Source organism: Delphinus delphis, chromosome 3 (assembly GCF_949987515.2).
Source record: "Delphinus delphis chromosome 3, mDelDel1.2, whole genome shotgun sequence".
Taxonomy (NCBI): domain Eukaryota; kingdom Metazoa; phylum Chordata; class Mammalia; order Artiodactyla; family Delphinidae; genus Delphinus; species Delphinus delphis.
Genome location: NC_082685.1, coordinates 81,507,208 through 81,531,896, shown reverse-complemented (window position 1 = coordinate 81,531,896; position 24,689 = coordinate 81,507,208). Strand labels below are relative to the sequence as shown.

General features: G+C 39.1%; 1 protein-coding gene, 1 long non-coding RNA gene and 1 other non-coding gene across 9 annotated transcripts in view; 1 reads left to right on the top strand and 2 right to left on the bottom strand.

Annotated features, from left to right (window-relative positions):
- Positions 1-16,380, bottom strand: part of APC (APC regulator of WNT signaling pathway) — a 138,392-nt gene extending 122,012 nt beyond the window's left edge. For 4 of the 7 annotated variants that reach the window (XM_060009015.2, XM_060009017.2, XM_060009018.2 and 1 more), the window contains exon 1: positions 16,109-16,220. Coding sequence is in view for 3 of the 7 variants with exons in the window: in XM_069540591.1 (XP_069396692.1) it covers positions 16,109-16,273 (165 nt within the window). In the remaining 4 variants the exon portion in view is untranslated. Of the gene's footprint in view, positions 1-16,108 lie in introns of all 7 variants that reach the window. The other 3 variants (XM_069540591.1, XM_069540592.1, XM_069540593.1) reach the window with 1 other exon arrangement.
- Positions 16,381-22,995: 6,615 nt separating this feature from the next.
- The window catches only part of LOC132422144 (uncharacterized), a 67,841-nt gene continuing 66,147 nt past the window's right edge, over positions 22,996-24,689 (bottom strand). The window contains exon 4 of the long non-coding RNA XR_009518815.2: positions 22,996-23,657. This is a non-coding gene — a long non-coding RNA (uncharacterized lncRNA). The remainder of the gene's footprint in view (positions 23,658-24,689) is intronic.
- TRNAG-CCC (transfer RNA glycine (anticodon CCC)) lies at positions 23,737-23,809 on the top strand. Its single transcript has one exon. It is a non-coding gene; the product is annotated as a tRNA-Gly (tRNA).

Below are 24,689 nucleotides of genomic sequence, written 5' to 3'. Positions count from 1 at the left end.
TTAGAAACCTAAATATATTTACTTTTAACAAAGAGATGTCTTCCTGTGCCACTGGTTGGTCCTTAATTTCAATTAAAAAATGGACAAATATAATGAGACATAAGTGTCAGATATGACGAAAACTGTGTAAAATACCCCAAACTTAAATTAAATGATGAATATAGGTAACCTAAGTAATAAAACCAGAAGCCTCCACTACTAGGTTTACACAGTGCCTTACGCAACTTCATTAAGAACCAATTAAAAGCCAAATAAAAGATTTTAATTCACAACTCAGCAATGGTGAGACAGATTAGAACAGAATTTTTTAAAATTACATACAATAGTCTACTTTTTTCAGGAATATAGTAAAGCAGTATACCAAACACTGCTTACAGAAGATGAGAAGAACTCTTTTCCCTATTCAGCTATTCTTTTCAATTCCTTACATTTTGGCAAGAAAACTGTCATGGTTCAAGTCCAGTCCTCAAGCTCTTAATAATAATATTTAATTAGCTGATTGTTATCAGAATTGAGATTAAAAACTTTTTGTCAAAGACCTAACTGTACACTAAATGAAGAATCTCATTAGTCCAATATAACTAATAGGAAATCATAGTATGTGGCAACTCATCATAAAATATCATTAAGTTGTGGGAAAAAAATTCTACCAATATGTACTTCCAACAGATAGCATGTAAATTCTTCTATAAAAGTGAAGCAAAGCTGGATTTTAAAGCTGGCATAACACATTATATTGGTACAACAGAACTGATTTTTCTCCCACATGGCTTTTGGTTTTTGAGTAAGCATTAAATTTCTGTGAAAATTCAAACTTAGTTTTAACTGAGACCCAACTCAGTAATTCATCAGGATAATGTGATATGAGTGAGCACATAACTGAGCACTAAAGGAGCACATAATTAAAATACATTTGTATATTTTGTCCAGTGTGACATTTTTCCAACCAGAGTTTATTTTCTTAACTGATAGCTAATATCATCTTCCAGTGATAGTAATATGTAACTTGACGTTTGTTAGAGGAGGCAGAGGAAAAACTCTTGTGTTAGAACTCCAAAGCCATACAAGAAATGCCATTGAAATATTAGAAAAGATATCAGCATCTCTGAAATGAAACTAGAGCAAAGACAGATGAAATGGAAGAATGACTACAGTGAGAAAATGCCCTAGGCCTAATTAAACAGAGGTACTAAAATCAGGCTCTAACGAACATGGATGAATACAACAGGGAAAATGTGTGGCAAGCATTGTAGATTTTGGCAACGAGTTATTTAACAACAACTAAATATGCTAAATGTGTTACCATACTAAAACAGTGTCATTCATCCACTGTCTTAAGTACTTACTCTAACATAAGAGTTGCTTTACAGGTGATATTATTGAAGTAAAAATCTCCAGAAAATACATGTAAGAGTCCAACTCAGGAACAGCACAGACATTAACAAATGCTGAGACTGAATATCAAGACAGACACACCTGAGTTTAGTCACAGACAGCAAACTTTACAAAATTAAACACTAGACTCACGAACTGAGTTTAGGAAGTATAAAATTAATTGCATTTGCAATAAACATGTGGCTAATCAAGATGCATTAATAACTTATCAGATCTTAATAGTTACAGATAAATCATCATCTTATCTATGTCTGGTATAGCTAATGCAATCATCTGGCTGAAAAGAACCTCAAGAAACTATGATGAGGAAGAGATCTGGGTATCAGTTCAGTGTAACTTTAGGCAAATCAAGTCACCCAGACTACCTCGGACCTCTGTTTTCACATATTTAAAAAGGGAAAGGTGTGGGAAAGGGGCACACATGAGAGAACTGATTCCTAAAATTCTCTGTCACCTCATTTCACCCTTCAGTTTTCTGAAGGGAAGTAAGCAAACCAAAAACAACCACTGTTTAAATCTAACATAGCAGGGAAGTGAAGGAACTATAATTAACAAGAATCTTCAACTTATTTTCTTTTAGCAGAGAGAAAAAAAGAAAGAATCAAGTAAACAAATACAAGAAGTCTAGGTTTCCTTAAAAGAGAACTGCTTTTGTATTTTGTTGATGCCCCAATGTAATCACAAAGTGATGGATGGCATTTCATACTAAGAGCTGTGATTAACATCAAATGTGTCTTTAAAATCAAAATATATTGGTATGTTATACTAAATTTTCAACATCCTTGCAACCATAGAAGAAAGTCAATTTATGTAAAAACTAATTTAGTTTGCCTAGTGTGATTTCTAACCTGTGTGTTTAACCTATTTAATAGATTTAATCTCAGAAATCAAATGCAAATTGTACCTATAATAGTTTAAATAGATGTGAGTAAAAAGATTCAAAAGTTATATTCTGTCCCTGAGGTATACCAAAAAATATTTTAAAAATTAAAAATAACATATAGAGAGCTGTTACATTAATTATTAGAAATGCACCCCACTTCCAACAGGAATACTAAAGGACAAATTTGTTTGCAGTCCCTCCTCAGTTCAGAGCATTCTCCCTCCCTCTTCACACATCTCCACTTCAAAAATGTTCACTTTGTATTCTCTTTGCTCACACAAAGGACAATTCCTACCTCAAAGCACTACCCACATACTACAAGTATTTCTGACTTCTCCCATCAAATAAAATACTGTCTGCCTCCTTCCTCTGGAGCTTTGCAAAGTAATAAGAACTGAAGATTATTGCAACACATGTTAAAGTATTAAAAGGCAACCATACCTTAATGTTTACCTTTCCCAGGTATCTCATTTGTACCACAAAATGTGCCTTAAAACAAAGGAATGACTAACAGAAACGTCAAGTTCTCCTTGAACAGTTAGTGAAAGAAATAGTTGGACTTCCACTTGTAAAAGTAGCAAACTACACAATTCGGACCAACTGTCCTTCTGAAGTCAACTTAAAAAGTTAGACAAAATATTAAAATAATCTTAAAACCATCAAATAACTACCAACATAGTGAGGAATGAATCACTAGTTCAAATTTACCATCAAATAACTACCAACATAGTGAGGAATGAATCACTAGTTCAAATTTACCAGAAGTCAAAACTCAGAAAGGTAAGCTCAGCTTTTTTGTGTGTGTGTGTGTGTGTCTATTATTTTTTTTGCATTTCTGAATTTTATTTTATTTATTTTTTATACAGCAGGTTCTTATTAGTTATCTATTTTATACATAGTAGTGTATACATGTCAATCCCAATCTCCCAATTCATCACACCACCACCTCCCCCCCATCGTCACTTTCCCCACTTGGGTCCATACATTTGTCCTCTACAGGTAAGCTCAGCTTTTGCCTTTTGTGGGTTTGCCAATAAAAAAGTACTTAAGGGCTTCCCTGGTGGCGCAGTGGTTGAGAGTCCGCCTGCCAACGCAGGGGACACGGGTTCGTGCCCCGGTCCGGGAAGATCCCACATGCCGCAGAGCGGCTGGGCCTGTGAGCCATGGCCACTGAGCCTGCGCGTCCGAAGCCTGTGCTCCGCAACGGGAGAGGCCACAACAGGGAGAGGCCCGCGTACCGCAAAAAAAAAAAAAAAAAAGTATTTAAGAGGCTGAGCTTTATAATTTGTTGCCTGCCTTGCAGGACTGGGGGACAAAAGTCAGAGTCTGGGACCCACCGAAGGTAAGGACGATAATAAAAATGCCCTTGTCTTTGGGCTGGGACCCCAAAGGGATGCACCCTAAGAAGAGTAACAAAGAATCAGATGGTGGTCCAGAAAAGGTAAACATTTGAAATTGAATTAAGATGGTCTCATATTCTTCGCAATAGCAAATGAAAATCTTCTCTAGAGAAAAATTCACTTCATTTTATACATCAAATTATTTCTACAACAGACAACAGAATCAAATCCACAAAAACTTAACAATATTGGAATCATAAAACACAGACTGAAAAATAACTATGCTTACTACATTCAAGGGTATAAAAGTTGAGCTTAACTATTTTTGCTTGAAACTGAAAATTATAAAAAGTGACATGGTAGATTTGAAAAAGAACCAAATAAAAATTCTAGTACTGAAAAAGACACCAATCCACACATTCATGAAGCCCTAAGAATCCAATGCCTAATCACAGCATAATAGGACAACAGAAAACAAAAGACAAAGATAAAAATCTTAAAAGCATCCAAAGGAAAATGTCAGATTTTTTTTTTTTAAGGAAAATGAGACACAAAGAGCTGAGGATTCAACAGCAATGAATGTGCTGAAATAAAGTAACCACCAACTTACCATGTACTGAAATAGCTGCTAAACTAGAATTTTGTACCTAGCAAACATATCCTTCAAGAATGTGGTAAAATAAAGACATTTCCAGGCAAACAGACTAAAGGAAATTCTAAAGAGTGTGTTTCACCATCCTGAAGATCAAGGAAAATGGCCCTAAATGGAAGATCATAGGAAACGTAACGACATGGTAGACACATGCACTAACCTGAACTGAATATGGACGGTATAAAACAATAACAACAACAATGAGAAAGAGAATAAATAAGAGTGAATTAAAATGCACAACAATACTATATAAGTAGGGCTGCAAGTAAATATAATTAAAGTGTATCATCTGAGAAGAGGATAAAGGCATTGATTAACATGAGACTTTATAAAATGTATATTGTATTTCTTGAATAACTAGTAAAAGAGAAAAAGAAGTCATAATTTCCAAATAATAAGGAGAAAAATGTAAAATGATAGAATAGCCACCTCATCTAGATGGCAAGAAAGTAGAGAAAGAGGAACAATTAACAAATAGGGCAGACATAAAGTACATGATAATATGGGAGATTTAAACCCAATCACGTCACAGGAGACACATCTAAAACGTAATACAGAAAGACTGGAAGTAAAAGAATGGAAACAGATAAACCATGCAAACAATAAAAAGAAAGCTGGTACTGTTGTATCAATCCCAGACAAACTAGACCTTAATGCAAAAAGTATTTTCAGAATAAAAGAGAAATACTTCATAATGTTAAGTCATTAAGAAGATATAACCATTACACATTTCTACCCACCTACTAACACTGTCTGAAATAAATAAGGCAAAAGTTGAAAGAATACAAGGGGAAAAGTCCACAATCATAAATGGGATATTTTAACACATCCTTGTCTGTAACTAATACAAGCAAACAAAGGTCATTAATGATCCTGAAGATTTGAAATACGGGACTGAAAAGCATGACCTAATGGAAATATATAGAACGCCAAATTCAATAACTGCAGAGAAAGAAAAGATAATATACTGGGCCATAGTGTAGTTCTCAAATTTTAAAGGTCTGAAGTCAGACCTCGGAAACACTGAAAGTGGTCTCCGATTACATTGTTATATTGTTAGAAATAAGGAACAAATTCAAAAATAATCAGAAAACCTCCATGTGTTCAGAAATTGAGAAATATAATACTTTCAGCTTATGCAAAAGTCAAAGTAGACACCAATGAAAACATTTTAAAGTGAATTATAAAAGTACTACATATTAAAATTTGAATAATAGAGGTAGCTAAAACAGTGCTTAGAGGGAAATGCTTAGCCTTAAATGCATATATTTAAAAGGAATAAATGGTGAAAAATAGTGATCTACAAGAAGTTAGCAAAAGAACAAAAAAGTAAATCCCAAAAAAGAAGAAGGAAGGAAATAAAGAGCAGAAATCAATGCAATAGAGAACAAATATATAATTTTAAAAAAAGGATCAGAAAGATTCAAAATTTGGTTCTTTTGAAAGACTACTAAATCTCCAGTGAGACTTACAAAGGAAAAAGAAAACGTACATAAACCCTATAGCAGACATGAGAAGGTAATTCTTTCCTGCAGTCATTAAAAGGATAATGATATTTACTATAAACAATTTTATGTCAGTAAATTTAAAAGTTTAGATGAAAAAGACAACCTCTTAGGGGGGAAATACCAAAATAATCAAGAAACAGAAAACCTGAATAGGCTTAAAAATGAGAAATCAAATTAGTAATTAAAAACCTTTCTGGGACTCCCCTGGTGGTGCAGTGGTTAAGAATCTGCCTGCCAATGCAGGGGACACAGGTTCGATCCCTGGGCTGGGAAGATCCCACATGCCACGGACCAACTAAGCCCGTGCACCACAACTACTGAGCCTGCGCATCACAACTACTGAGCACATGTGCCACAACTACTGAAGCCCACGTGCTCTATGGCCTGTGTGTTGCAACTACTGAGACTGTGTGCTGCAACTACTGAAGCCCACGTGCCTAGAGCCCGTGCTCCACAAGAGAAGCCACTGCAATGAGAAGCCCACGCACTGCAACAAAGAGTAGCCCCCATTCACCGCAACTAGAGAAAGCCCGTGCAAGCAACGAAGACCCAATGCAGCCAAAAAATAAATTAAAAATTAAAAACATATATTGGAAAAAAGAAAGCAAAAATGGTAAAATAAACATAAATCATATATTAAATAAAATAAATAAAAACCTTTCCACAAATTAAATTCCCAGCCCAGATGGCTTCTCTGACAGATCCTTGCAAAAATTTAAAGAAAAAATAATTCTAGTCGAACACAAACTTTTCCAGAATAGAAAATGAGGGTCAGCTCATTTTACAAGGCTAGCATAATGTTGACTGCTGATTTCAAATCCTGACAAGGACAATATAGGTCACGTCACTCATGAACACTGATGCAAAACCATTAGCAAAATATTAACAAACTGAATCCAGAAATATATAAAAAGAATAATACGGTAAAGCCAAATTAGGTTTATCTCAGGAATCAGGTTAGGTTTAGCATTTTAAATAATATATAATTCAATATATTAACATAGTAAAGGAGAAAATTCATATGGCAATGAAAAGCTTCAACAGCAACAAAAAAAAGCATTAAATTCAAACAAACAGAACAAAACACAAAATTCTTAGTAAACTAGGTATAGGAGCGAACTTCTTTAACATGATAAAGGTTTTCACAAAAACAAAATAAAACAGAAAACGAACATTCAGCAAACATACTTGGAATCAAAGAGTAAAAGCTTTCTCTCTCTTTTTTTTTTTTTTCTTGCGGTACGCGGACCTCTCACTGCTGTGGCCTCTCCCGCTGCGGAGCACAGGCTCCGGACACGCAGGCTCAGCGGCCATGGCTCACGGGCCCAGCCGCTCCACGGCATGTAGGATCCTCCCGGACCGGGGCACGAACCCGTGTCCCCTGCCATCGGCTGGCAGACTCTCAACCACTGCGCCACCAGGGAAGCCCCAAGCTTTCTCTTTTGAGATCAGGAACCAGAAGGGAGAGCATCTCTGGGATGATGGCAGTGCTCTATTTCTTGACCAGAGTAATGATTTCATGTGTGTTTACAGTAACACATTAAATTCTTCATGTTATGTTTTATGTACACTTTGAAATATATGTTAAAGACAAAAAAGAAAGAAATACTTGGAGATGAACAAAAGGTTGATCTAGGCTATCACTAAAGCTCAGTAACTCTGTAGGTCCTAATTTTTTCCCAGTTATGATTACCGCACTTTCAAACCACTTAACTTTTATTGGGCCTATAAAACGTTGTACAATTTGGCAATATGTATCATAAACCTTAAAAATGTTTAATTGAATAAGGCCATGAAGCCTTATCCAGTTAACTCCATCATCTATAAGCCTATCCTAAGGAAAAAGACCAAGATAAAGAGAAAAAATATCCATAATGTGTCAAGATGTTCATTGCCCATATGATAATAAAATAGAAAACAACTAAATAACCAACTACAGGAAATAGTTAAGAAAAATAATTTTTATAATGGGATTATTATACAGTCAATGAAAAGAAGATTTACAAAATATTCCAAGAAATGTATATAACCTAATTTTTTAAAAATTAGAAATATATACACATGTTTATACTATAAAGGGGGGAAAGTGCTGGGCACAGACAAAGGAGAAAATGAGAGAGGGAGGGAGGGAGGGTAGGGAAAGATGGAGGGAGGGGTTGGGAGAGACAAAAACTACACTGGTTTTCTTCATATGATAAGCTTATGAATGTCGTGTGTACTTTTTTTTTAATCTGTACTTTTTATTGCATTTCCTGAATTTTCTTTAATGACTACATAAAAATTTAGTAAAGGGGTATATAAGAACTGAAAAAGGGGCTTCCCTGGTGGCGCAGTGGTTAAGAATCCACCTGCCAATGCATGGGACACGGGTTCGAGCCCTGGTCCAGGAAGATCCCACATGCCGCGGAGCAAATGGGCCTGTGCACCACAACTGCTGAGCCTGTGCTCTAGAGCCTATGAGCCACAACTACTGAGCCCGCATGCCACAACTACTGAGGCCCATGTGCCTAGAGCCCATGCTCTGCAACAAGAGAAGCCACCACGATGAGAAGCCTGTGCACCGCGACGAAGAGTAGCCCCCGCTCACCGCAATTAGAGAAAACCCGCGCGCAGCTACGAAGACACAACACAGCCAAAAAAAAAGAACTGAAGAAAATAATCACAAATCTAAAGTATCCTAAATATTAAATAAGTTACTTTAAAATATAACTTTAATATTTCAATTTTTATCTCAGTATGATTTTATTCAGATAAATTATTTTCTAACATTTAAATTGTGTAGTCTATGATATGCTAATTACTTAGAACAGAGATAATTTCTAATTATTTAGTATTTAAAATATTATAACTTTAATTAGATCCTCAAAGATATATCATCTCCAATTTTCTTGCTAATAACATTCCCATAATTGTACAACAGTTTGCTCCTTGACAGCTAAAGGAGAAAATGATCTATAAACAGGCTTCAAGTAGTTATTCCTATAAAAACAAAATAACTGTTAGTCTCTGAATATAAGACTGCTAATGGCTCCTCAGTTTCTTAAGCAGCCATTTTTCTACCTCGGTGTTGCCAACCCTGGTGTTTTCTGACCAGTTTTGAGAGAGGTCACAAGTAATCTGATATCAATAATAAAATATAACTGTTTTTAAAGCTTATCATTAGAAATAATAATAAATTGAAGCAAACATAAGGTTATCCCCATATGACTTACTATACTTTGCAACCCAGTATACTTCACTGAGAGAGAGAAAATACTGTAAAGATAAAGCTTACATGTTGGGAATTCCACATTCACTTATTCAATGTTTACTAAGCATCTATTAGAGGCCAGGAACTAAGAGGCACTGTGCTAACAACTGAAATAGAGTTGAAAATCATTAGATCATAGGGTTGAATATAACTGGCATTTTAGCATTTAAAGCCTTGAACAGACTAACCCAATCCTACTTTTCACTACTCACCCAACACAAACTGTCTTCTTTAGTTCTCTGACTTTCTTTTAAAACACTGTAAACTTTGCCTGCTGCCATACCTCTGCTCAAGCTGTTCCCCAGCCTAAATGCTTTTTTGTTCATTCACCAGCACCGTAGACTGTTCACCACAAGCCAGGCACTATGCTTGGCATGATAGAAGGAAAAAGCCTTTTCTATCCTTTGTATCCTTTGAAGTCCAGGTCAAGTTCCACCTCTTTCTCAGAGATTTACTCACTACCCTCTCCATACTTGGGATGCTATAACTATTATTGTCCAAAACAGTAGCTCCTAATCTTCGATATAAGAACCCATTTTTAGTACCAAAATGTTTCATGAATTCCATTCTCACTCCCCAGGTGATCTCATCTGGTCCCATGGCCCTAAATACCATCTATACACTGATAATTTCCAAATGTTGCCAAATGTTCCAAATGTTTATCTCTAGCATTGAATATATATACCTATTGAATGTCTCCAGTTGGTCTATGTAATAGGTATTTCAAACAAAGCCACATCCACAACAAATCTCCTGATTTAAGTTTCCAAACCTGCTTCCCACCGACCCCTAACCCTTGCCCCATAGTCTCTATCTCAATAAGATATAGCATCTTTCAACCAGTTGCTCATGTCAAAAAATTTGGAGTCATCCTTTATTTCTCTTTCCCTCACACTCCACATCAATTCCATCAATGAATTCTCATTACTTTACTTTCTAAATATTCCACAAATCTGACCACTTCTCTGGCCCTCCACCACGACAACCCTGCCCAAGCACCATATTTCCAACCTAGATTACTGTAAGATTTTCCTAACTGGTCTTCCTGCTTCCATTCTTGCCTCATACAATCAATTTTCTACACATAGCCAGAGTAAAACCTCTCAAAAAACAAGTCAAACCTGGATATTCCCATGCTTAACACCCTTCAATGGTTTCCATCTCACACAATAAAATCAAGTCTTCAAATGACCTTCAAAACCCTACTTGATCTAACCTCTGTGTACCTGTCCTACCACCTCTTCTGCCACACTCCCCTTCTCTCTCTACTTCAGCCACACTAGCCTCTGTGTTGTTCTTCCAACATGCCACAGACACTTACTTCTATCTTAGAAGTCGCTGCTTCTTCTACCTGAACATTTTCCCCCAGATAGTTCCATGGCTTACTCCACTTCATTCAGGTCTCTCAGCTCAAAGGGCTTCTCAAAAAGCCTTCCCTCACCAACCTGGCTGAAGTAGCATCCCATTACTTTTTATCCCCTGAAACCTAGTTTATTTTACTTCAAAGCCTATTAGCTACCTGATGTGTGTGAGTGAGTGTGTGTGAATGAGTGTGCACACCTGTATAATGTCTACTGTCTCCCTCACTAACATTTAAGCTCAAAGAAAGCATAGGCTCTGTTTTGTTTCCCACTGTTGTCACATTATGTGCAAACAGCAGGCTCTCAAAAATATTTGTTGAATGAATGAATGATGGTAATTGGTTTTATTTTTGTTGAGAAAATAATGACAAAACACTACTAGAATTCAGTAAGGCTTTCAAATGAATTCATACGCAATCACAAGAGCATTACACACATACTTTGGTGGTAGAAGGAGTACAATGTTCGTAATTCAAGGTTCAATTAACAACTACTGAAGGAATGGGGCCTTCTTGTATTTCCCTGCCCCTTCCCATATCCTTCCTCCATCATCCATTAATTCTTTCCATAAATGGTTACTGTGTACCATTAAGCCAGAGTATTCTGGACATTAAGAATACAAGATAAGTAAGACAAGGTAGTTCGTGAGACATAAAAATAATACCCATAGAGTATGACATGTAATAGAGATACATAAGTTGTAACATAACGGAGGAAGTAATCAACAAATACTTGCAAAATCAAATACAAAAGATATTCTTCACTTTACCTTATATATGAAATGAGAGTATTAAGTCTGAAAATGTTACAGTAATTTGCTACCATGAGATAAGCTAGCTTGAGAATGAAATCAAAACAAGGGGAATGACAGAGCAGAACGAATCACAGAGAAATTGAGCCAAGTCCTTGATGATTTCAGGCTGGATGAAGCCCTAGCTGAAGTTCAATTACAAGATCTAATCATGCCTTTTACTGTTTAAGCAGTTTGAATTTGGTTTTCTGTCACTTGTAATATAAGTATACAGATGAGTCTCAGTGAATTCTTTCAAAAACCAAAGCATTTGCTATTTCAGTGTATAGGGGTACTACTGGCATTTTGGAAGGGACAATTCTTATTTTGTGGGCAAACATCACAGGACACTCAGTGTACCTGGTCTCTACCTGGTAATTGTCAGTAGGACCTCACAATCACTATGACAACCAAAAATATCCTCATATATTTCCAAATACCTCCCACCTCCAAGGGGAACCACAAATCTATTCCCTAATAGTTGTTATATATATATCCATTTCTCACAGTGCATGCGTAAGTGTACTTAACAACAACCTTAAAATAACTGGGATATACCACTCAAATATCCTAATTTTATATAATAATCCAATTTTAATCAGTCATCTACGACTATCTTAATGATTGGCCAAAATCCCATGTATAGCTTATATCAACTCAGTGCTTTAAGTTTGCTAATACTATCTGAAAATTCTCATTTATTTAAGCTTACTTCTCCATACAATACTATCAAGATATGTCACTGACATTGTTGGTTACCTTCCCTGTAGCCATTCACCTAATTTCCTTCTAGACTGAAATGCCAGATATTGGTTTTTCCAGCCCCCTTGCAACTAGGGCATAAGCATGCCAGGATGACATCTGATACAGGGCTTCAGTGAAGGGTTTACTTGCCTCATCAAGAGATGAGAGGGCAAACTTCCTCCTGTCTTTGGTGGCTATGTAAGAAAGTGATGCCTGGAGCAGAAAGAGCAACATGCAGCCATGAGAGGATAAACCTGAGCACAAAGGTCAGCAGCTGTGGATTAAGATTAAAAGCATTTGGATCCTTGATAACATCATTGTGCTGTTAAACTGACTCACCATGGAATCCTCCAACTCTGAACTTCTTTCTATGCAAGATACTGTTTAAATCACTGTTAGTTCAGTATTACGTAACCTGGGGCCAAATAAGGTATGTTCAAGCTCTGATATCTGAATGAAAGTGGGAGAAGAACCAAGATGACTACAAGGTTTCAAGACTGGGTGGCTGAGAGAAAGGTGGTTAGAAAAAGGAAATCAGGAGGAAAAGGAATATATATACCTTCACACATGCACATGTAAACACCTTAGGTGACGGTAGGTGGATGGAAATCAAATTGACTCAGTGTGGTATGAGGTAAGCTTACATTAGTACATCTAAGGTAGAGATATATATAGCAAGGGGTAGAAGGGAAGTAGTTACAGCACTGAGAAACACACACACAAAAATGATGACTTACATCATTTAAAAGAGGACATGATCACCAAGAAAACACAGTGAAAACCAAAGAAACCCCTGAAAACGCTTGCTATCTCCCCATGATCCATTCCACCTCCCTCTCACTTTAGATGGGATTTATCCACTGATTAGGCCAATTAGAATAGTTCCATCCCTCTTGACAAAGCTATTGTGACAGACTTGGCAGCATGATCTTCTCCATTTGTTCAATCAAAGTAAAGCTTAGGACTTTTGGGCAAAGGCTAGAAGAGAAGCTTTCTCTCTTTGAAAGTCAATGAAGAAGACTTTAACTCGAGCATTGCCGACACCTGTCTTTTTCTAGAAGGGAAGCCAGTCTGAGCATGAAGCCCAAACAGGAGGACAAAGTTTAGCGAAAAGCAGAAAACCAGAACCTCTGCCCTGATAACAAAGCTAAGTTTATGAACAAACTACTCTTTAAACCAATTCTACCTACGCACTTGCCAATTACCTGAGTTAATACATTTCTTTTGTTTTTACGTTCAGTTTGCATCCTAACTGATGTAGGAAGCAGCTATGTTTAGCGGGGAGAGCAAAATCAAGACAGTACAGGAAATGCAAAGAAGTTTTCAGAGAAGTAAGAGAATCAGGAAGTACAATGCACAAGAACCAAGAAATCAGATTTTATTCCTATAGAATGTACTTCAAAAATGGTCTAAGGAAACCAAGGATGACTGAGGAAAGGCCATTCATTAGATTTGGTAATTAGACTGTCATAGGTGACTTAAAAAAGCAATTTCAGTGCTGAAATGGTAAAGGAAGTCAGAGTGTAAAGGAAAGAATAATTTATATTTTTAAGAACTCCATAATGTACCAAACCCTTGGAAAGACATGTAACATGGGTTAAACTTCTATTACAACTCTGTGAGGTAACTGTAACATTCTATTTTATAGATAAAGAATAGAGTCTCAGTAGTAACTTGCCCACCGACACATAGCCACTAAATTGGTTTTAGCAGACATCAAAACCAGATCTATGTGGCTTAAAAATCAATGTTCTTCCTACTATACCAGGCTCCTGGGCTTAAAGAGTAAAAATACAGTGGCACAACAGGCTCAATATTCAGACTGGCCTCCCTGAATTGCACAGCACAGAGCACTGTATTTTGGCAGCCCTGGAAAAGGTATACATAAACATGTATATCGGCTAGAGAGGGAGAGACTGAAAAAGGAGTGATATTGGACAATTATGGAGAAAGAAAGATGGGGAGGGATGATCGTGGACACATCTGGAGAAGGTTGCTCTTTAAAAAAAAGGAAGGACATTTCTTCTCTTGAGATATGAGTAAATAAGGAAATGATACCAAGATAGAAAAGATTATACCTCAGATGGCTGAGATTTTTCTCAGGAAAGTAAGAGTTATTTGCTATAAAAACCTTCAGTAAGTAAGACAAAAAGAAACACAATCAACACTAAAGATCCAGCAGATAAGCAGAACACTAATTGGTATGGAAGCAAACCAATATCCTCACATAACTGTCTCTTGTATCCTTCAGGATTTCTGGGGTCAAACTGACAAAGCTAGTGATGAGACTTGTTCAGGACAGGGGACTAGAAAGATAAATCTACAGAAAGTAAAGCATTCTAAAGCATCAATGACAGCTTGGTAAAAACTGATGACCATGGGATCCTAGTTACACGGGGAGGCAAATGAGTTGCAGCAGTAGGCTAATGGGTTGAATGAATAGAGAGACAAAGAGGGGTGTTTTCCTAAAGAGAGGAAGAGGGGGAGAGAAAGAGAGAGAAAACAGGTTCCATTAAGGTGGAAGAGTGATTGTTTGTGGCCAGAAAGGTCTCGACACAATGCCCGGGGCAGTGAGCCACTGACTGGGGCTCAGCAGTCCTACATCCTTTCAGCTTAAAGCACAAAACTGAGAGACAACCAGCTCTAAAAACATGCAGTCCTTGGTTGTAGAAAAGTGAAGGCTAGCAACAAACAAATGAATTAATTAGCCCATACAGGAATCAAACATTAAACTACCTCCTCTCCTTTGAAAATGAACAATTCTAGCTCCAAAGTCAAAAGTCTACAATAAAGGGTAAGGCAGATGTGTGTCATGAAGAATGAAAAGTAAAAAATCTGTCAAGCCAATTGTAACCCACCTGTTAAAGATTTTTAGTACAGAATTCAAATAGGGCAAGGATAGTTTGTGCTTTAATAACTTTGGAGAGCATCTAGCAGAGCTTCAACAAAATGATATCACTCAATTTAATGTTAATTTTAAAAGGTCCACCCATTTGCAATCTCAATGGATAAGATGCCATTTATATTTATAACCTCATTTTTACCATTCTGGGGCTCTTGACACATTATCCAACTACAGGAAAAGATGGGAGAATCAGCCATGGCAACTTCCTCCCCAACCACTTCGATTCTGCAGTTTGCACTTATGAACTCTGGCAAGGTACCATGTTATTTAGGACAACTTCTTACACCAATAATTCTGACTACTCTTGCCCCAATATTAAAGAAAGGAGAAATAAGACTGGCACAGGCTAAATTTAACAGAAAATATCAAGTACTATAAAGATTGTTAAGTAGTAGCAACAACTGAGAATTCAAGAAATTTGAGACGTTTTGAGTTTAAAAAGCTTTTTCTCCATTTTAGTCCTTTCTAAATAAAACAAAGGGCTTGGACAGTACGGGATTCTAAAGGCTTCAGTGGACAATGTAAGCTAACACTGAATAAAAGAATCACTTAAATCACCCTTTCTTGTACTATAACATTTCTTACATTCATAAAGCCTTCTTTTTAAGAAACGAACACTTCCCAATTCTTTCCCTAGATCTAGAACACTTACGTCCCCCACCCAAAGTTTACAGACCAGATTTGCGATAGTCAGAAAAAGATTAATTTAGATGATCAATCATTTGCCGTCACCGGCACCATTCCTCAACTCTGCAGGAGTTCGATGGGTCAAGGAGTCAAACTCTCCCAAACCATCCCAGTCTCCTGGGGACTGGATTCCCCCAACAAGGTGAACAAAATCCACTGGCCTCTGGATAACAAGCTTTTTCTTTGTAACTCTGTAAGCCAGGCTATCGGCTAAGGTCCCCAGTTAAAAACTTTTAAAGGAAGCAAGAAGATCGAAACCAGGAAGATGGGGAGGCGACTAAAACAGGAGGACGACCCACCCACCTAACGCGAAGGAGAGACCGCTTGCAGGGCTGACGCTTCACTAGGAGCCAGGAAAGGTGCGGAGGGCGTCAGGCGTCGCAACCCCCACCCACTGGGTGAGAACGGAGGACCTGCAAAGCCAGGGGCCAACTGGAGGCCTGAAGGAGGGCGCGGGGCGGGGAGGGGGTGGGACGTGGACACAAGGGAGCGGCAGGGTCCGGCTGAGCACCACTAGGGTCTAAGTAACGGCGGGGCAAAGCCGACAAAGGTCTGCCAAAGGAGGAGACGCCGAAGCTTGCAGCTTCACTCACCTGCCAGACGTTCGCCCCGCGGACAGAAGAACGGACGCAGCCCCGGCGCTTCCCCTCCTGCCGGACACAGCCCCTGCCGCCGCCAGAGCTCCAGGACCCGAGAGGACAGGGTGGTACCGAAGCAGGCAACGCGGCGACCGGACCCGAGCCGAGGGAGGCGTACATAGGGGGCACCGGGGGGCTTGGGAAGGCAACTCTGTGCTTCGCCTTCCTTACCGGTAGCCAACAATGCTTCCCAGGAACAGCATCCTGCCAGCCTCAGCCCGCTGCTCCCGGGCCTTCACCCGCAGCTCCCCTCCCCACCCCCCAGCAGCGGCCGGGTTTCCGGCGGCCACACCCCGCCCCCTCGCTACTTGGCCTCCGCCATCTTGTCGGAAGCGGGAAGAATGCAGTGCGCAGGCGTGCGCCGAGGTTGCCGGCGTCCGCTAGCCTCGCGGAGAGGGAACTATATAATGCGCAGCCGTGTCGGCCGCTGCGCACGGCTGCTGTGTTCCGCTTCGGCGTCGCTGTCTTCTACCTTGCACGGGTGCTGCCGGCTTTTCCTGAATTGTACTGCGGCCAGGTTAATACACCCTTCTGCGCACCCCACAGTCATTCTGCAAAAACCTGTCTCGTGCCTACTATGTGCCAGGTCCCAGGCTAGGCGCTGATGATAGATTAGTAGAACTCGGCTCCAGCGCTAAAGATGCTCATAATCTAGTGAAAAAGCGAACTTTTTTTTCTAGTGAGAGAGTAATTTCCTAAATTCTTGTTTTGTAACTGTACACGGCCTCCTCTCTCTTGACCCCGCAATTTTAATTCAAAACATACCTCTTCTAGGAAGTCCTCCCTGTCACACAGTTTGATCAGTTCTTTTACTTTGCGTTACCTCTTTAGCTTTATTTCATTCAGCATTAATTCAACAAATATTTGAGTGTCTGTTATATACTAGATATGATTCTAGGTTTATAGCAGTAAGTAATATAAACTCATGGGACTTACATTCTAGGGGAGAAAATAAACAATAAAAGACTAAAAGAAATCAACAAAATAATGCTCGATAGTGAAAAGGGATGGGAAGATAACAAACCACAAAAAGATGATGGAGAGTGAGAAGTGGTAGTTAGCGAGCGATCTCTCTCCAGAGATGACACTTGATCTGAGGCCTGACTGACCATAGGGGCTAGAAGTCATGAGACCATCTGTGGCAGAACCTTCCAGACAGAGGAAAGAGCAAAAGCAGAGGTGTGAGGTGGGAATGAGACCAGCACTTAAGGGACAGAAAGAATAGGTGGCATGGACATCTGGGGAGGAAATGAGGTCAGAGGGAGGCAGGGGCCAAATTAGGTAGGGCATTGAGGCCATGGTAAGAGTTGGAGTTTACTCCAAGCGGCCCCTCTGTCTCGGTGACACTGCCCGAACTACTCCTCCTCAGTCACTTCTAGCTCCTGACTGCCTCACTGCACGTGCTGATTCCACTGTCTTGAAGACCCTTGCTCTGGTTCTTTACACATCTAGCTTGTCATCTTTCATGTTTCAGTTTAAATGTCACCTCAGAAAGGCTATCCTTCCTAAACTAAGTCTCCCTCCTGCCCTCTCATTAGTCTCCATCATTGCACCTGATCATTTCTTCCAGGGCACTCAACATATTTTTAAATTATATGTTCATTATTTTTCACTGGCTCCCCACTAAACTGTGAACTCCACGAGAGAGGGAAGATGTTTCATGTACCAGTGAATACCCCATGCCTAGCTCCATGCCTGGCATGGGTGGTCACTCAATATGTTTGTTGTATTCGTGAATGTGGAAGTTTGTCAGCACCTAAATAGTCAATGGTATACTACATTGTTTTGCACTTGTTGGCTTTTAAAATTAAATGCAAGTCATTTCCTGTTTATGTCTCCTCTGCTAGATTATAAATAGGAATGAGAGAGAGAGAGGGGGAGAGAGGGAGAGAAAGAGAATGAGATGAAAAAGAGTAGGTGATGGTGGGGTAGTGGGCAGAGATTGTATTGCATATTTTTTTAATAAATGTATTTTATTTATTTTTGGCTGCGCCGGGTCTTCGTTGCTGCGCGCAGCCTTTCTAGTTGCGGCGAGCGGGGCTACTCTTTGTTGCGGTGCGCAGGCTTCTCATTGCAGTGGATTCTCTTGTTGCGGAGCACGGGCTCTAGGTGTATGGGCTTCAGTAGTTGTGGCTCGTGGACTCAGTAGTTGTGGCTCAAGGGCTCTAGAGCTCAGGCTCAGTAGTTGTGCTGCACGGGCTTAGTTGCTCCGCAGCATGTGAGATCTTCCTGGACCAGGGCTCAAACCCGTGCCCCCTGCATTGGCAGGCAGACTCCTAACCACTGCACCACCAGGGAAGCCCTGTATTGCATATATTGATATTTGCAGAACTAGAAGGACAAAGGCTTCAATTTAATGGAGCACCTATTATATGTGCTGTGTACTCTGCTAGACACTTAATCCTCACTACACCCCTGCTAGGTAGTTATCCTTGTTTTTATACATAGAAAACTTTAGAGAGATTAAGTCACTTGCCCAGTGTTCTACATTAAGAGATAGTGCCGAGCCTAAAGCCCATGTCCTTCCCATCTAGAGAAACTGGATTTCGAGATGGGTTTGTTTGGTGATTTGAGTCTGTGTCATTAGCAGGCTTTCATTAGCGATTTCAGCTACTGCCACTTAAGAATCCCAATCATACTGCTATTCTTGTGCAGGATCTCAACAAAGGGCCTGATTGGAAACTGCTGTCATTCTTTTCTTTCAGACTAGAGCAGAGCTCATTTTACCATTTCCTTTTCATGTCTTTTTAAAATTTGTATTTCTTTTTATTAATAACTTTTATATGCTTGATCAAAGAGGAGATACAGAAAAATGGGTGCATTCCCTAAATGCTAGCTGCATCCCCTCAGTTAGGCTTGTTACTGTATGACTAACTCTTTCATCTAGGTTCCAAGTAATACTTTAGTCATCAAAAACAGTTCTCTGGCAAAGAGTGACAGGGTTACTGCAACAGTCACTTATCCCATCTACTCATCAGAATTATACACCATCGTTTGTATACTGTTAACTCACAATAACACTCACTTGTCAACCAAACCCAGTTAGTCCATAAGCAAACCAAGTAGTGGGTGGGAATATATACCGAAAAAGACTCCTCCACCTTCTACCCCACTGTAGTATGATTCCTCCTCGGAATAAATCCTGGAATCAAGGCAATGTCTTTGGTTACTATGGTATTCTCTCCTCTTATGGTTAACATCTGTTATGGATTGAATATTCTCCCACCCATCAGAAGATATGTTGAATTCCTAATCTCAAGTACTAACCAGTATGAACTTGTTTGGGAGTAGGATCATTGCTGATGTAATTAGTTAAGTTAAAATGAGGTCATACTAGGGCTTCCCTGGTGGCGCAGTGGTTGAGAGTCCGCCTGCCGATGCAGGGGACACGGGTTTGTGCCCTAGTCCGGGAGGATCCCACATGCCCCAGAGCGGCTGCGCCCGTGGGCCATGGCCGCTGAGCCTGCGCGTTGGGAGCCTGTGCTCCGCAACGGGAGAGGCCACAACAGTGAGAGGCCCGCGTACCGCAAAAAAAAAAAAAAAAAATGTGGTCATACTAGAGTAGGGTGGACCCCTAATCCAATAACTAGTGTCTTTATAAGAAGACAGCCATATGAAGAAAGAGACACACAGGGAGAAAGCCATGTGATGACAAAGGCAAAGATTGGAGTTATGTAGCTACAAGCCAAGGAACACCAAAGTTTGCTAGCCAACCACTAGAATTTAGGAAGAGGCAAGCAAGGATTTCTCTACAGGTTTCAGAGGAAGCATGGTCCTGTCAATACCTTGATTTCAGATTTATAGCCTCCAGAACTGTGAGACAATAAATACCCATTATTTTAAGCTTCCCGGTTTGTGGCACTTTGTTACAGCAGCCCTAGAAACAAATACACCATCGTGTGTGTGTGTGTGTGTGTGTGTGTGTACATATATACACACACATGTATATATGTATATGCTAGGGCCTGAAGTAGAGGAAAGAGGTGGGGATGAGCAGTGAGGAGTTCTGGGTTACTGTCTCAATTTGGCAGCAACCTGCTGCAGGACTTTGGGGCCAGTCCCTCTACCCCACGGAGCAAGTCTCCTGATCTGCATGAACAGGAATTATGATAGCTGCTCTGTCTACCTCAGAGCTCTGCAGCGATAGCTAACAAGTATTCCTCCAGAGATGACATAACCAAGATGACCTGACAGCTACTGAGAAACAATTATGCAAAAAAAACCAGGGTTCCTGCCCTGGGGAATTTTACAGTCTGGCTAAGGAGAAAGGTACTTTCCTGTGATAATATAACTAGCACAGGTCAAGTGTCAAGTGTATAGTTTGGATCTGATTCACTGTTGATGTGAAAGAAGAATCATTGTGGACTGGGGTGGAGAGGAGAGAATTCATGAAGAACCTTAGCAGAAAAGGCATTCGTTAGAATATTGGGTGCCTGTAGGATATACAGGAGCAACACTCAACATTACGCCCAGAACTGGTCCTGAGGAGCCACCCCGGTATCCACTGCTGGATACAGATAACCAAACCTGGGACCACCAACAGCACTTGACCTAGACACTGGATGATGTCACTGCTGCCCCTGGAAACAGATACAGTTACTATCGCTGCCACTACTCTCATTAGAACAGAGGGTCACTGTGACTTCACCATGCTAGCTGTCAGTCCCAAGCCTGGGGACAAATGACTGACACAACCCAGTCCTGTGTTAACACTCTAGCTCAATGCTGTCCGATAGAAATATAATGCAAGCCATATACATAATCCTAAATTTTCTAGGAGCCACATTAAGAAAATTAAAGAAAAAGGTGAAATTAATTTTAACAACATATTTTATTTAAGCCAATATATCCAAAATATTATCATTTCAACCTGTGACGCTACTGCATTTCATGTGCTCCATAGCTACGTGTGGCTAGTGGCTATCATATATGACAGCACAGCTCTAACTGATAGGGAGGCTGGGAGAATGACCGCATGGACTTTGGATTTCCATTGTGAGAGGTGGGCTCTGCTTCATGAGGAAGGCAACTTCCCAGACACCAGAAGAGGGTTCAGATGCAGTCTTGTGAATGGAAGACAAAGTTGAAGGAAAACAAAGACTGGATTGTAGAGAAAGGGAAATGGTAGTGTAAGGACTTTCATTATCAGTCTTATCCTGTAGTGACTGGGAACCACAGAGGGTTTCTGAACTGGGGAAATCCTTTGAAAAGTTTAAGGAAAGTACCATGCAGATACAGGTATAACTTCAAGAATACTAAAAGTGGAATTAGAATCCTGGATTTTAGTTATGCTTCCTATCTGTGCAGCCTTAGGCAGGTTGTCCCTCTGGATCTGTCTTCTCATCTTCAAGGATGGGGATGATGGTATCTGTCTCTCAGGCTTGTTGTGAGGATTATATGAAATATTGTATGTGAAAATGCATGGCACCTACCAAGCATTCAATAAACGTTACTCAAATCTGGATGAATCTGAGTATTAGAGATCTAGATAAAGAGCAAAGAGGTTGAACTATTTCCCGAAAGCCAAGAGGAACATTCTAGAGTGAAAAATCAGAAATATGTATTTCAGATACTTCAATTCTGTCTTAGCTTGAACAAGTTAAAAAAATGTACTTGTTTCCTAAGTAGCCCATTTCTTCCTGGAAGCTTTTACTGGTCATTCCTGGCTGAAGGTGTTCTCTCTTTCCACGGTCCCGGGTTCTCCTTTGGGCAGTATGACATGGTGTGTAGGGCTCATGCCTCATCTTCTTCACCAGGTACATACATGAGGGCAGAATCCATGTCTCATTCATCTTTGTACCTATGCCCTACAATGTCTTGAACTGGAAGCATCCAAATAAACAAGATCAGCAAAATTTGATAATTTTAGAACTTGGTTGATGAGAACCATGAATATCCATTATACCATTCTCAGTGCTTCTGGGTATACTGGGAAACTTTCATAATAGTTAAGAAAAAAAAAAGACATCCAAGAAACTTCTGCTTCAAGATAGCAGACTAAGTACAAGTGTTTACCTCCCTTCTCTCTGTATCCCATTAAAATGTCAGCAGGGCTTAATTTTCAATGAAACTAATGAAGGTTAGGCTCCAAAGACGCCCATTTGCACAGGCCCTTTCCAAGGTCCTGGAAGGTGCCTTAGCAATATGTTCATGTGTTTGTACGATTTTCTAAAACCTGCAAAAGTAATATATTTCAACCACAATTGGTTAAGGGCATTGTCTCTTCCTACTCTGATTTCCCCTCTATCACAGTTCTCCTTGTGTCAGGTAGTATTAGAGTGGTTGGAGTCATTTTGGAATCCAGTTAAAGGGAAGTTGAGCTTGGGATACAATTTGTTAGAGTTGAGTGGGAGAATATTTATATGATTCACAGTCACTTCTGTGAGTAGTATTTTATTGCTAGCCATCCTTGCAGAGGAATAGCTTCCAGGAATACTCCTCCAGCCATTGTCTGACTTTCCCAGTATCGTAACACCAAGGTGCAGGGCCAGAGGTTGTGCTGCAGTATGAACACATCCTATGGCCCTTGTACCAGAAGTACAGAGCCAGAAGCTAGTCTGTAGAAAATTCTTCCAAATTTTATAACTCCTATAAATGAAACCTAATAGAAGCGTCCCCAAATGTGACTACAATCTTAAAAAATTACAAGTTATCAAGCTAAAAAATAAACTTATCAGTAATAAAAAATTTTTTGATCAACCATACTTGAAGAAACACTGAATGATCTTTTCAACTGATACAAATATGATAAAACAAAATCACTGTCATATGCAGAGGCAAGTAAAGAGAATCCAGACAAAAAATGTAGGGAAAAAGTATTATAGAAGTATGTCAGGCAGTAAAATAATAAACATACTATATTGTTTTTTGGATTTTGTGATATTTGTGGATTTTATGTTAGCATTCCAAATGTATAATTTGTTGTGATTTTTTCTCATTCTAAATTAATATTTACTTCTTACTTAAATTTGTATTCAAGTTTTCTATTTTTTTCTCTTACACAGGGACTCCAAAATTGATCTCTCATAAAACATTGATCCCTGAAATTATAACTGGGGACTTCAACATCCCCCTCTCAGCAACTGATAGAACTAAGAGTCAGAAAATGAGCAAACATATAGAAGACCTAAACAACATAATCAACCAACAGGATCTAAATGACATTTATAGACATTCTACCCACAATAGCAGAATACACATTTTTTTCTTCAAGCACCAATAATAGACCAAATGCTGGGTCAGAAAACAAATGTTAACAATTTAAGAGAATTGAAACTATACAAAGTATGTTCTCTGACCATTATGGAATTGAATTAAAAATCAATAAGAGAAAGGCAACAGGAAATTTTCCAAATACTTGGAAATTAAACAACACCCTCTAAAATCATACCTTTTTTGGAATTCCCTGATGGTTCAGTGTTTAGGACTCTGTGCTTTCACTGCTGAAGGCCCGGGTTCAGTCTCTGGTCAGGAAACTAAGATCCTGCAAGCCATGCAGTGCAGCCTAAAACAAACAAAAAAATCACATCTTGTCAAAGAAGAAGTCTCAAAGGAAATTTAAAAGAATACACAGAACTGGGACTTCCCTGGTGGTCCAGTGGCTAAGACTCTGCACTCCCAATGCAGGGGGCCCAGGTTCGATCCCTGGTCAGGGAACTAGATCCCATATGCCACAACTAAGAGTTCGCATGCCTCAACTAAAGATCCCACATGCCACAACTAAAGATCCCACATGCAGCAACAAAGATCCCGCATGCCACAACTAAGACCCAGCGCAGCCAAATAAATAAATATTAAAAAAAAAAAGAATACACAGAACTGAATGAAAATAAAAATACAACATTTCAAAATTTCTGGGTTACAGCTAAAGTAGTGCTGAGAAGGTAATTTATGCATTAAATATTACTCAGAAAAATTAGAAAGATTACATTAGGAAAGTCTCATATCAATAACCTTAAGAAGCTAGAAAAAAGAAAGAGCAGAAATCAATGACACTGGAAAACAAAATAAAACAAAACAAACAAATGCAACAAAGAGCTAGTTAATAGACTTCCAGCAAGACTGCCAAAGGGAGAAGACACAAATCATCAATATCAGTAATGAAACAGTTTATCATTATAGTTCCTGCAGCCTTTAAAGGAGTAATAAGGGAATATCACAGACACCAATAACTTATAATTCAACAACTCAGAATAGACCAATTCTACACACCACCAAAACTCAAACAAGATGAAATAGAATAGTCCTATAACCATTAAAGAAATTGAACTTGTCATTATAATTCCCTGGAAAAAGAAATGGAGAATCCTTTCAAGTATTCTGAGAAAAATGAGCACCAATTTTATACAATCTGTTCAGAGAACAGAAGAGGAAGGAACACTTCTCTATTCACTTTATAAGACCAGTATTACTATGATACCAAAATTAGATAAAGACATTACAATAAAGAAAACTACAGACCATCTCCCTTAAACTTAGATGAAAATATCATCAACAAAATATTAGCAAATCAAATCCAACACTGTATTAAAAAATA